We start from the raw sequence: 13,926 nt of genomic DNA on the forward strand, positions 1-13,926 counted from the left end.
GCATTCTTCTTGCTTGACTCGGCCTCAGCTGCATCTTTTTTCGACGCATCAACCCCAATTGGCACTATGGCCACTATCGGATCCTCATCCTCCATTGCCTCATCCTCAGCAGCCGCCAGGATCTCTTAATTGTATCTGTCGGAACACTGGCGGTACGTTTTTTCCCATGAGGCAAAGTCGGCGTTGGGGAAGAGGCGGCTCCAGGTCAGGCGCTGAATTTGAGCCGAATCTTCCATCATCTCTCGGACCAAGTCTTTCTTTTCCTGCTCGGCCTTTGCCGAGAGCTCCGCAGTGAGACTCTTCTCCTGAGTCGCCAAGCGCTCTTTAACGCGCTCCAAGGATTTCTCCAAGACGTCGTATGTGGTCATTTTTTGGCGAAGAGGTCTCAGCTCGGCCTTGAGATTGTTGATGGTCGCCTCCAACTCATTATTTTTCTTCTGGGTCGCCTCCAACTGAGCCCGGATAGCAGAAGTAGCCTGCGCCTGATAATAAAGAATATCAGTTGTCAAAATCTCATTTTGGGAAATTTGAAACATTGCCTTATCACAGTCAGAGGCGGCCATAGCTTTAGCAGCCTTTACCTCTTTGTTCTTCCTATCAAGCGGCTTGTGAAGGCCGTTCACTCGGAGCAGAGCCTGATCAAAAGGAAACAGGCGTCAGTTTTCAAACAAAAAACAGGCGTCCTGGAGTTTAAATGACAAGAGTATGCCAAGTATACCTCATCCAGGACCCCTGCGATTCCATCTAGGTCAAGGGTGCCGACACCCCTGACCGCCTCTCTCTCAGCCGGAGGGACAGCTTTAATCATAGACTTGGCCACCTCGATCAGGTCCGGTTCCTGAGGGCCGGCTGCATCAAGCATAAACAAGCATGTTAGACCTAGTAAAAGGGAAGCAAGTCTAAATTCGCAAGGACGGGTCCATACTCCTAGGCGGCCTTATTGGAGTTTGAGATGGGGTGGCCGACTGTTTCTTAGTCGCCGCATTTTTCCTGGTCGTGCCAGGAGAGCTCGCAATAGTCGTCCTCCGGGTCTTGGAGTCCGGCTGTTGGGAAGAAGTTCTAGGAGTGCCCGTCTAATAAAAACAACAAAACACGCGGTCAGTCTCTACGTAAACCCAACTTCAAAAAGGAGAGTGTGTGAAAGGCTTGGAACTTACCAAAGGCGCCTCCTTGTTGGGAGAGTCGATTGAAGATTGTTGCAAGATAGAGGCTCGCAACATAGCCGCCGCAGTCTTGGAAGCGGTGATCTTGCTCATGGCGTCCACTGCAAGGACAAATACCAAAGTTAAATAAAAAGTTATAACAAGTAACGCATGGCAAAAGAGAGTATTCGACAGGCCAGCTACCTCTTGGACACCGACTGCTGAGGCCACAGGCGGCCAAAAAGTACTCGTCATAGAGCCATTTAAAGCTCGGGACGCAGTGCAGGGGTACTTGCTCTCGCACCCCTGTAGTAGAGTCGACCCTCAACTCTACTTTGAAGAGTCCTTTGTCCAGGATCTCTTTCTTAGCCTTTGGAGGAACAGGCGGCATGCTACGGCCGCCTGCAAGAAGAGGCGGATCCCTGTTCCACCTGTTGAAGCGCTTGTTCAGCTCTATGTCTGAACTTTCAATGATAAGGAAGGTGCTTCGCCAATCCTTCCATTTATTTTCTTTACCTCTTGTCATGAGATAGCCTCTGTGGCTCGTCAATTGATACCAGCCGGTACCGCCTGCCTTAGGGGTTCGGCTGAGGTAATTCATGTGGGCGAAAGCCTCGAAGTTTGGCTCCACCCCGTGCAGTTCGCACCCAGCCACATAGCCGAGAACGTTGAACCAGGAGTTTGGGGCTAACTGCCATAACCCCAACTCATACCCATCCAAGATCCACTGAACAGCCGGATGTAGTGGGAAGCGCAGCCCAGCTCTGATGGCCGCCTCGTAGCAGCCGAAGCAGGCGCTATCGTAGCTGGTACCAGCCGGCCAGACGACTGTGTCCTCTAGATCCGGCACAAAAACTAAAAAGTCTTGGCCCATTGTGTGGTTCGCAATAAAGCTCCCCACTTTCTCTTGCATGGCCTTGATCCGGCCTTTTGGGACAGTGCAGTAGTAAGGGGTATTTTTCTCTCTGTAAGAGGCGGACGGCTCCGCCCAATTGTCCCCCTTCTCAACTGCGTGAGAAAGCCTCGCCTCTTGTAGGCGGTTGTTTTTCTCTTATGTGTCTAGAGAAGTATGACCAGAAGAACTAGACTCGGACTCGTCCTCTAACGAATCCGAAGAGGACGACTCCTCTCCTCTCCCAGAGGGGCCCGCCTCCTCTCCTTCGATAGGAGCAGGAGAAAAGTTAGACATGTCAACTGTAAAATGGGAAGGGACCACCTTGACCCCTCCCTCAGAGTTGTCGGCGGTCAAGCCGCCTTGGTTTACTTCAGCATCTGGCGCCTGGTCAGATGTCTCACTAATCGGCACCTGGTAGGAGGAGTCTTCTGAGTTTGTGATCCTAGCAGTTCTTTTTGTTCTGGCCATTATGTTCTGCATAGACACAGATAAAGTCGGACTTTGTATAAAGGGAAAAGATTGGTTCGGAAAAGGGCAGGCGGCACTCCTAGTCCTAGATTCAGCCGTCCCCGGTGACCGGCTGATCACTAACCTAGGTCGTGTCGTGTGCTTTCGTGGTGCCATTTAAAAAAGGAAAAAATAAAGAAAAATTAAAAGAGTGAGATAACCGACGGTTACCTGAACGAGTGAGAAGTTGACGAAGTTCTGAAAATTCTGAGAAAACGGCCGACTTGTCAGAGCAGGCGGTAGGTAGAAAGTATCCGGAATGTCAGAGCAGGTTCAGGGGTCCGAATGTTCTCTTAAAAAGTTCTCAAGTGTGAAAATGACTGAAGTCAACACACTCTTATATAGGCAAAATGAGAAGGCGAAGGGTCACTCCCAAATTCGAAATTTGAGCGGGAAACCTCTCGGCCTTTCATCAAGTGACACCTGTAGCAGGTCGTCGCCTGTTACGGTGCGACACCTGTCACAGGTAACACGTGACCAGTCACATGCCACCTGTGAGGGGCAAATGATTAGGGGATTTTTATCCACCAATCACCATCTGATACGTGGACCAACCAGGTTTCTCCACATGTCCTTCATGTATGCCAATCGGAGCCTGCCACGTGTCAATCAAAGATACGTCCTCCATGGACCAATTGCGACGCGACACGTGTCCACCCATGCCCAATGGGAAAATCAGCTAACAAGGCCCAATCTTTGGGAAGCCCAGTCAGCCTTAGGTTTAACCTAAACCTAGTATTGGCACGCATCCCAAGACACATAAATATGCTCATTAATCCTCATTAAGGGGGGATTACGCACATTTAACACTCTCACCTAGAGAGACTAAATTACATTTTACGCATTAATTACTCCTTAATCAAGTACTAACTTGACCGTTGGAGGCGGATCTCCAACCATCCGGAGCATCCGTTTGTTTTGCAGGTACAGGCGTCCGGTTCAAGTCTCAAAATTGTAACTCTCCCGCAGGACATCAGAAAACCCCGAAACAACTTGCATGCTTAGAGCAAGAAAAGTATAAAGTACCAATCGACTTGAATCAAAGTAATGGATCGTTAGATTATGATCAAGAACATCCAAAGTACTTAGTTAAGAAAACGGATGAATTCTTGATGCATGAAAACAAATAAATTAAATATTGATTTTGCGAGCACAACCTTAACAAGGATTGGATCCTTAATTAGGAAGCCATTTGTAAGCACGAGCTTCGATGCATCATGGCTTGAGAATGGTAACATGGACTTGCATCCATGTGTAATATGCGAATATTTAAGGTAAATTTCCATGATCACTAATGACTAGGGTATCCCAAATCAATGTGAATCGGTTGGAGTAAAATCTAAGCAAAGCATCATTAGTAAGTCTACTTAAATATATGTTGAGAGTATTGTTGCCTTAAAGGCAATAATAGGAAAGTTGTTCAATGGATAGTTCGCTGTTGAACTTTGATGATTGTAGGTTACCAAGTTGAAGGTCTTGAATCATGAAAATGAGTGGGAGCCATCACTTGGGCGATAAATCCTAAATCACATGTAATCCATAACACACTTAAGTCTTATCATCTTATTATGAAAGTAATCTATAATGAAGATGCTAAGATTTGCAAAGTAATCACAACTAAACCTGTGCGACAAGTGAACCATAACATTCACAATTGCACAAAAGATATTAAGCATATTAGATATGAGTGTGATTTCTATAAATGTTTTGTATAGAGTATTACTCTTGAAACATTTGGGAAACCATTTATCATAAGATGAAACATTGAAAAGTTTCATAGGGGAATAAATATGATTATTATGCCATGATCTATTTAATTGTGGTTTAGAATTAAATAATGAGTCCATTCGATCTAACGATATTCAATATAGGGTATCAAGACAATGTCTTGGATAAAGAAACACCTATTAAGTGAAAATTGAATATCATATCGAAATTATCCCTAATCAAGGTCATTTGAAGGTTGGATGACTAATGACCATGTGAGATTAGTGTGTACTATGATTTATAGCACTGTTTCTTGTGCTATAAGGACATGGATGTCATAAATCATTTGCACATGTATTAGCTTGGAACCATACCGGATTGGCCTATGAGAATACTTTAAGAGATTTAAAATCGTCATAAGTATATATCTCATTATTGCTATCGGTACCTTTTCCTCAACCATGAGTATTGTAAGTTTGCTTGTTTGAGCACTAGTCTATTCTGGTATTGTCAAATGCCTGCCGTAAAAAAGGATTATGAAGGCGACACTCAGGCAACTAGGTCTCTTAGTAAGAGAAGCTTATCAATACAAGATTGGGAATGTCCTCCTATTAACAATAGGAAGCATGTCTTTGTTGTTTACAAGGCCTCTCGAAGAGCTAGACTGTGAAAATGCATGGTCGTGCTTAGATGGATTTTAGAAATCATCTGTATTTGATAGTCAAACTCGAAATTTCGAGAAACACTTCTGGACGTAATAACGATGACGATAAATCTTACCTTATAGTTCATAAAGAGACATTAAGTGACATAGGAAAAGGCAATGCAGAAATTGCACACATGTCCGGAAGGACAAGTGGGATATTAAAAGGAATGGTGTCCTTCGAACAAGTGTATTATTCTGATAGAGGGGTTAAAATCAATTACAGAGTTAATTATTCAGTGAATTCAAGTGCTCTAAAAGTCGGGCTAAAGGCCATCTCCGATCAGTGAGATTAATTATATTAATCTCACAGCTTTCCTTTTAACTGAACCCAACGGGTCACACCCAAGCGTGCAACCGAACTAAGGCAAAAATTAAGCGGAAGGTACGTCGAACAAGAGGATACGTGCTCTAACGTCAGATTCCGATCTTAGAGCGTCGAAGCCGCATGTTGAGTTAAATTATAGGAATTAACGAAACGTACAAATAAGTCAAACAACAATAAATAAATCTAAGCGCGTTGGCCTAGCCATGCGAGGGCTAAGCTAACATGGACTGTCACAAGGCAAGCACCAGCCGCAAGCCTAGCATGGTGCGCACTCACACTAGTTAGGCCTGTTGGTCGGCACATGTCGCAAGCCAAGCACTGGCCGAGTGCGTGATGCACAAGCATAGCTAGCAAGGGCCAGCAGCTAGCATGGCTAGCCAGGCCTTGCTAGCCTGTGTTGCGGCTAGCAAGCAGCAGTAGCCCCGTGTGCACGGGCTTGCGATAGCAGCAGCAACACCCAACAGTGCAGCGGCCCATAAGCTTGTGAGGCCTGCTGGCTGCGATGGGCCTAGGCTAGCTGGGCTGGCCGAGAGCGCAAGGCTGCCAGCAAAGGCAAGCCATTGCTACTCTATGCAGCCGCCAGCTGGTCGCTTCTCATTGGGGCTGGTTTGGCTTGGGGAGCAATCAGGGCCTTGTGATCCTCACCTAGTCCTCCATTGTGATTAACACTTGTTGTTGGGTTATTTGTTCTTTGCTTTTAATTTATTTTAGAATTAAATTAAATGCAATTATTTCTCAACTTTGCAAAAGTCCCACATTGATGGAATATCAAAGGGATGGAGATGCTTCTCCTATAAATACCCAAGCCTTAGCTTGGGAATAAATTGCAAGAGTTGAACTCTATAAAAGACATATCCATTGAGAAAAACTTTTAAAGAGGTCCTCTTGTTAGTAGTGTTAATATTACCCTAGCCGGTAATATTGACCAAAGTTTGGGCGCGTGGGTAGACCTTATTGGAGGAGTCGCATTTGAGGCTCTTGCTCCGTTCGTGGGTTCGTGTTTGTGCTGGATGGAAACATGCTTCAAGGGTATGAACGTCTTTTCCCTCCTCTTTCTCTCTCTCTCTATTATGTGTTTATTGTTTTATTAATTATATGTATGTTTTAGTTTAGTCGCTTTAATTTATGCATGTGGTCCTCAGGCGAGTTTTGGTTTAGCGCGGTGTTCGCAGATTGTAAAACCCAACAGAGCGTGGTTTACAAGACTCGTTTCATGACCATGTAACTAGACATGTGGTTAGACTCATACAAGACTAGGGAAAGACCATAAACTGTCATTAAACTGTTTAATCGTAACAGTGGGACCAGCGATGGAACTGCAGCTTGATGATGATTCCATCGTGACACGACAAGATTGTCGCGCTATGATGGTGACCACGCCATGCGTCATAGATCAAAGTTGACGCGCCAATTTTGGGAGCATCACAGCGATCTGTCTTCGGTCATTCTTTCGAAGGTTTAAGCCTAAAAGTCTTCTAGGTTGAGCATATTCAGTCATTATGAGTAGATTTTAAGTAACCAAATTAATTAAGCAATGTCTTTTAGTCCTTGGATTAGTATATTCAAGGTATATGTACAAGAAACAAGTCAACACAAAGGGTTAGTTTAATCACAAACAAGGTATGCATAAGTAGCCAAGTAGTCACAACATGATGCAATGAGTTTGCCACCTAACCATGGCTCTAGTTCTCTAAGGTCAAGGATTATGGTGTCTAAGAGGGTCCATGGTTAAGAGTCAGAATGCATCGCACGGAAGCCTTACCTTAGAAGGGTTGGCGCGATGGACGTGACCTCGCAAGTTAAACTCAACTCCACGGTTTGGTGAATTCAACGAACTCTGATGCACCCAATATTGCACAAAGCGTTTTTAGGGTGGACGAAGTGTGAATTCCCAAGGGTTAAAACCATATGTAAAACACATATAGGTTCAAAAAGGTCGAAAAAACTTAATTAGGAAGTAAAATCATCGAGATAGTGCTAGAACCAATCGAAACAACGACGGAAGACTTGCGCAAAATCGCTAGGATTTGTTGCTAGCGGCAATATCCAACGTCCGGAGACAACCTTGTCGCGAAACGACTGGGCTGTCGTCCGACGTTGGTTATTGTCGCCATGCGACAGTTCAAACGCTCTGCGGCAGATTCAGCTTTCAATATTTTTTCCAATTTTTCACAGTGTTTTTTCGGTTTTAGTTGTGAAAAATATTTCTGGCCTTTCCTACGTGTATGTCCTATGTTTCAACGCATTACGGACGATTTTTCTGATGCAAACCTTTTTATGCTTATGCCACAATGTTAATCAAAATTACACACATGAATATCAAGAATCTTTCAAGTCTCACCCACTCATTCTAATTAATTGCAAAACGAATTAGGAATTAATTTAGAAATCCTCCCCAATGGAGTCTCCAAAAGCTGTAGGGAATTTTTCACTCCGCCCTACATGCGGGTCATGTTTTTAAGCATGGCGGCGCTCCAAGGAAAAGAAGATAGAGAAAAAGAGTCGCCAACAAGTTTTAGGAACTTGTAAATCGTTCACGATTGTGAAGGTTACACCCCATTCACAATCAAAGAGATTGTTAACTCCATAGTGGTCCGAACCACGACTGGATGTTCGCAGATGATAGTACAAATTTTACCTAAGAGAAATAAAACCTGCCCTAAATAGGCCTCTACTTGATTCTTTTGATATTCATGCACGCTTTTCGATCAACATACATACATCAAATTAATCCTAAACCTGTTTAATCTACGTGGGTTGATTATTAATGTATGTACAATCAACTCTAATATTGGTGATCACTTAAGTTGAATCATATTAACCTAAATAATCAAATTATTAATTATCTTATTAGGCATGATTGCAAATACAAATCCCCTTTAAACCTGTAAGAAAGGACATGATCAAGCAATAATAATAAATCATGAATAATCAAGCAACATATGATCAATACTGTAGGGTTTCGTAGTGACCCTCACTACGCGGAAAGAAACCCGCCAAGACCCGCCCCCATAACAAATGCAATTAACAAGCAAAACATAATTAAAACATAATTAAGGATAAAAGATTATACCTTTGACGCGTGCTTTGCTCTACTATGAGCTCTTACTTGAACCCCGAAAATATGAGGTCTCCAACGGGATCGTACCCTCGAACCCGACCCGAGCGTCCTAAGTCTCGAAGGTTAGTTGAGACCCGGACAAATAAAACTATGAGTTTTACGAATCAAGGTTTACTCAAATCAAGAGTTGCCTTTTAATTCCACACAAGGTTGTTCTTTCCCAATACCCATGCCTTTGGTATTTATAGGGAAATGGACCCTTGATCTTCATTTCCCAAGCAATGTGGGAGAATGAATAATTTAAATAATTAATTTAATTCCAAAATAAATTAATAATCAAATCAATCACAATGCAGCAAGTGTCAAGGGGAGAGAGAGAGTTAGGTGAGGACCATGAACCTTGGGGGGGACCATTGCCTTGCTCCCCAAGGCATGCTCCAAGCCTTTGGTCCTCACTCACCTAAAACCGCCTCAAGCAATGGGGTAAGCTGGCTGCTTGCTTTGCTGGCCAGCTAGCACAGCTAGCCCAGCAAGCACAACTAGCACTGCCAGCTAGCCCAGCCAGCCAGCATCCCCGCATCACCCCAGCAAGCATGTGCGTGCTGTGCTGGGCGATGCTCAAGCTGATGTTGCGTGCTATCGCTGGGCGCTGCTGCCCAGCCCCTCTACGCACACACTCGCATAGCAATCGCACTCATAGCCCCTCGCACTCCCAGTCGCACGTACATGCACAAGCCCTCTCGCATAGCCAGCACAGCCAGGCCAGCATATGCATAGCCCAGCCAGCGCACTCACGCACGCAAGGCCTAGCATGCGTGCTGCTAGCGAGCCACGCATGCTAGGCTTGGTGTTGGGCGATGGTGCACACGCACTAAGCGAGGCTAGTGCTGCTTGCTAGCTTGCTGTGCTTGGTGCTGCATTGCGAGGCTACTGGGCGATGTTGTGCGATGGTGCACACGCACACGCACACACGCATGTGCCTAGCAGTGCGATGGTGCTGTGCGTGGTGCTAGGGCTGCGATGGCGCCTAGGCATGATGCTAGGGCTGCGATGGCGCCTAGGCACTCATGCCTCGCCTAGCACACCATGGTGCGCCTAGCATAGACATGGTGCGCCTAAGCTTATGATGAGCTAGCCTAGCCTAGCTACGGCTACGCTCGTACTTGTCACTTGTGATTTTGCGACGCTCGGTCTCGACGCCCTAGGCTCGATATCCGACGTCTGTATTCGTAAAACTCCGTCGACTCATTGAATCCTTCGGATTAATTCGTCGTCTCGGATCGGTTGTTCGATTGGGTTCGACCCGAAGGGGTCGGTTAAGATTAAGCTATAATATTAATTATACCTTAATATTACTGATCGGAAGCGGCCTCCACCTAGGCATTCCGATCACTTGACCTTACTGAAGAATTAGCTCTGTAATAATTCTTAACCCTCTATCAGAATAATACACTTGTTGGAAGGACACCATTCCTTTCAAATACAACAATCATCATCATAAGAACATCATCAAAACATCGTTATTAGTAAGATCCTAGGCATGATACTAAAGAGGTTAATAACGATCCTAGCATGTCACTAATAGAAAAATCAACGCATTATCCTAAGCATGATACTAGAAATCAAAGTAACATCTTAAACATGATGCTAGAAATCAAAATAACATCCTAAGCATGATCTCTACTCGAAAATCAAAAGAATAATTAAGTATTAAATTACTTACTTTGATGTCTCGACCTTCTTGCTATTAAAACAATACAAAGTAAACTTCAAGAAAGCGAAATCAATAAAGTAAATAATAAACTAAATTAATTAAGAATTGAAATATAGATTTGGGACCAAACCCTTAAAACTATCAACCTTTCACGTCGAGGTCGAACGCAAATACCTTCTAGCAACGTCGAGTATGGTTAGGAGTATTCGAATCATGCAAAGGAAGTATTGAGTTTGTTTTGGCGTGTATCAAGGATTGTATTTAGGCTAAGGCTAAGAACATTAGAATTGAGAATTCCGGGTGTTATGAACTCTGGGTTATGAAGATTATGATGATTGTTGATGGTAATTGTTAATTATGTGTTGATGGTTGTTGATAAGGATTGTTGATGACTTTAGCTCAAGATTATCGTGGTTCAAGCTGATTTGAAAACGGGGAAAACAACCTCTATTTATAAGGAAAAAAGAGAGTCTAGACGATCAAAAAAGATCAAAAGTTCTAAACAAAATAGAACAACTTATGACTCGACGCGACAGGATTGTCGCGCTGCGCTGACTGCTGTCGCGCTGCGTTAGGACAGTCGCAGTGTGATGGTCCTGGCGATGCGCACTGGTTCTGAAAGATATAAAAGTCGTACGGAGTTTGATTTCTAATGGAATTACGTTTGCAGAAGATATTCGAACATCTTTGTATTCGAATAGAACAAGGATTATTTTATGAGAAGTTTTATTCAATCTCGAACTTCTTTGATCTTTATCTTTTCGAAAAGGATATATTAGAACCTTCTAGAATATTCTAGAAGTTCCTAAATGATTTAGGATTGGGAATATAATCATATAGGGTATAAATAAGATATTTGGACTCCACATAATCATTGGGTCGTAGCTAAGGTGGTCCCGGGCTGGGTTTGGACTCGATTTAGTATTTTGGCTATAACTTCTTTTATTAAGTCGGATTTGAGCTTATAATATATCGTTGGAAAGCTCTTTTCAAGCCCCATCCAACTAAACAATAATTGGACTGAGATTATGGACCAAAATAGTCTGGTTTGGACTTTTTTATGGTTTGGACACGAAATGAATGATTTTAAGGACACGAAATGAATGATTTTAAGGACACAAAATGAATGATTTCGAATTTAAAGACACGAAATGAATGATTTTGGATCAAAGACACGAAATGAATGATTTTGGATTAAAACATTTTAGGTAAGGTTAAAAATATAGTCAAGGCTACTCACTAAACAGAAAAGCTAACTACAAAACGACATTACATGAAACATTGAAGGCCTGTATACTTAAGCATAGGCTAAATCTGAAAGATGAACTAAACAAAAGCAGGCCAACAAGCTAACCCCATAGATTACACCAGTGAACTAATATATCCAAACCATGACTTAGTAGGCTTAGATCACTTAAAAGCAGTCACTAATTCTGGCAGGTAAATCATGGAACGCTTCGAGCTTCCTATCTTGAGAGTTGTTAGGCAACATGGACCCAGGTCAGCTCTACACTTGACTGGGTAAGCAGGAGGAGCACCATGAATAGGAATAGTGTTCTCTTTAGTTGTTGGAGTGACACACTGACTATTAACACCAAAGTTCGCAACTTCAGGATGTTTTGATTACCGTGCTAAACAATCAAGGTGTTCTTTTAAAACTAAATATTTTTCCCTCATGACAAAACACTCTCCACTTTTTTTTAACTTCAGCACCATAATTAGCATCAATGATCTCTAGATTGTATTGGTGGGATATGTAAAAGACTGCTTTCCTTGCCACTCTGCTGCATAACGGTTGGCTCAGGGCACGGCTCATTAAAAATACACTCCATTCCAATATTAGTGTGTGGAAAGGTCACCATCATCCAAGTAGTCATTCCTCTTTTTTTTTTGTACTATTTCAGCGCACTTGTGCTTAAACAGTTGCTCACACAACTGATACATTTTAACTCTGTCATAAGTGAAATCAGCAACCCGAATTTTAAACCTTAAAAACAGTCTCTGTACAGCATTCTGTGTTGCTCTCTCACGAGACTCTTCAGCTGAATCGGCTTCTCCACCATAGAACAGAAACCCAAAGCCACTATTTGGATGGTTCACTCGAACACAAGCATTGTTCTTTTCCATGTCAAGAAACCTATAAACTAGCTTCGGGAAATTTAGCCAAGCAACAGTCTTTTCTAAAATAGGCTGAAACGGAATTAAAACCTTACTTGGTGTTATAGCCATCACTTGTAACATGAATAACCATATTTAGGAAAATGTATATGTGCTATCTAAACGCTTTATCTCCTTTTCAATACCCATGAACAACCCAAAACATAGTAAATCAATTACCAAACATATTACCTGATAAAACACCCCACACACCAAAAAAATGGTACAATTCCAGTGATAAAACACCAAGATCTGTAAAGAAACCTAACACATACAACAAACAAAACCATGAGGTAAACAAACAGTTATATAATGTTAACATAGCAACATATCTAAGAATTATGCAAGTAGCAAGCACACATTATGTCACATAACCAATATAGGGTTCTAAGCAAATGATTAGGCCACAAATTAATACCCCCCTATAACCCCAAAGAATCATGCTTGACTTCCTAAGCAAGCAGTACTAAATTTTAGCTGCAGATGCAGAATAGAACACCATTAATAAAAGGGAAAACCCCAGCATATACCCAGTGTAAAACAAATACTTTTGCACAACAAATACATGTACAAACAAGATTTGAAGGCAAGTAGTTTAAAGATTATGAAAAATGAGCAATCTGATTTCATATGCATAGAAGAAGCCAGAGCAAGTTGCCATCAGAATTTTGAGCAGATGATGTTTAGAACGGTAACAATGCATTTATCCATGAAAAATTAATACATGCTACACAGACTGGGCATTTACTTTCTTTCAAAATAAAAAGTTGGAGACTTACGCAAGCAATCGTGGTTAAACAAATCCTTTAACAATCACAAACCCCATAACAGAATTTCAAGAACACAGGTAACCCATTCATGGCTCTGTCAGACCATATATATACACACGCAACAACCCATCAAATTCCTAACCCAAAGAACACCGACTCCACCCCAAAAAAAAAAAAAAAAAAAAAAATTTAAACAAATGAAGTACAAAATCTACAGTACCACAGTCCTGAGCTTCAAATGCTATATATCTATCATTCTTCCCCTAAACATAGGTATACCACTGCAGTTGGGGACCACCCAAGTAACCACAACAATCGTACTACTCCCTCTCCGTCTCTTTATTAGAAGCGTATTTCTAATATTTATTACTCAAAGAGAAATAGGCTTCTAAGACGGAGGGAGTATTGATTATCACTTTAACAACATCTCTAAACGTATTCAACAAGCTAATTAAGCAACTTGTAAACCCAATTAGGCAGAGCACTCTAATCTAATCTCAAAACAAATCAAGAGTTTTGATAGCAAGACGGCTTACCCACAACAATGGCAAACCGCGCGCCACAGTTCGTACAAGAACAATCCCATTAAAATGACGAGCTACCACCATCGCAACAAGCATCAACCTCCCAAACCAAGAATCCACACAAAACTCCTTTATTTTCATTTAACACAGCTAAATTTAGGGAGGTAGAGCTAGCTGAACACCTGGCTCCCACTAAGACAAATGGCATCTTCCTTTCTAACGCAGCACAAAAAAATCTCTTTGAAACAAATAAGGCCTATATCGGCAAATCATTAATGTTGGGGGCAAGAAGGTAATAGCACGTTGGTTACTGTTACTAAGCACAATAGCAAAGTTCTCATTTTTATTAAGGTTTTATTTATAGATGTGGTCAATTGGCCCTAGCGTATAGTGTCTAGAAATCGGGGTGTTACAACAT

At 42.4% G+C, this 13,926-nt stretch overlaps 1 protein-coding gene across 1 annotated transcript; it reads right to left on the bottom strand.

Annotated features, from left to right (window-relative positions):
- Positions 1-11,266: 11,266 nt before the first annotated feature.
- On the bottom strand, positions 11,267-13,768 carry LOC110734719. The gene is made up of 3 exons (XM_021914855.1): positions 13,521-13,768; positions 12,407-12,478; positions 11,267-12,247 (listed from the first exon to the last, which is right to left on the bottom strand). The coding sequence occupies exons 1-3, from the start codon at positions 13,647-13,649 to the stop codon at positions 11,897-11,899; spliced, it is 552 nt and encodes a 183-aa protein (XP_021770547.1). The 5' UTR covers positions 13,650-13,768; the 3' UTR covers positions 11,267-11,896.
- Between the last annotated feature and the right edge of the window lie 158 nt (positions 13,769-13,926).

Source organism: Chenopodium quinoa, unplaced genomic scaffold (assembly GCF_001683475.1).
Source record: "Chenopodium quinoa cultivar QQ74 unplaced genomic scaffold, ASM168347v1, whole genome shotgun sequence".
Taxonomy (NCBI): Eukaryota; Viridiplantae; Streptophyta; class Magnoliopsida; order Caryophyllales; family Amaranthaceae; genus Chenopodium; species Chenopodium quinoa.

Bases quoted from the DNA above. Each gene is read 5' to 3' on its own strand.
- LOC110734719 (XM_021914855.1), bottom strand. From the start codon at position 13,649: ATGAAAATAAAGGAGTTTTGTGTGGATTCTTGGTTTGGGAGGTTGATG. The intron at 12,479-13,520 runs GTAAGCCGTCTT...TGTATGTGTTAG, and splicing joins GCGGTTTGCCATTGTTGTGG to GTTTCTTTACAGATCTTGGT. The intron at 12,248-12,406 runs GTAATATGTTTG...ATTCCGTTTCAG, and splicing joins TGTGTGGGGTGTTTTATCAG to CCTATTTTAGAAAAGACTGT.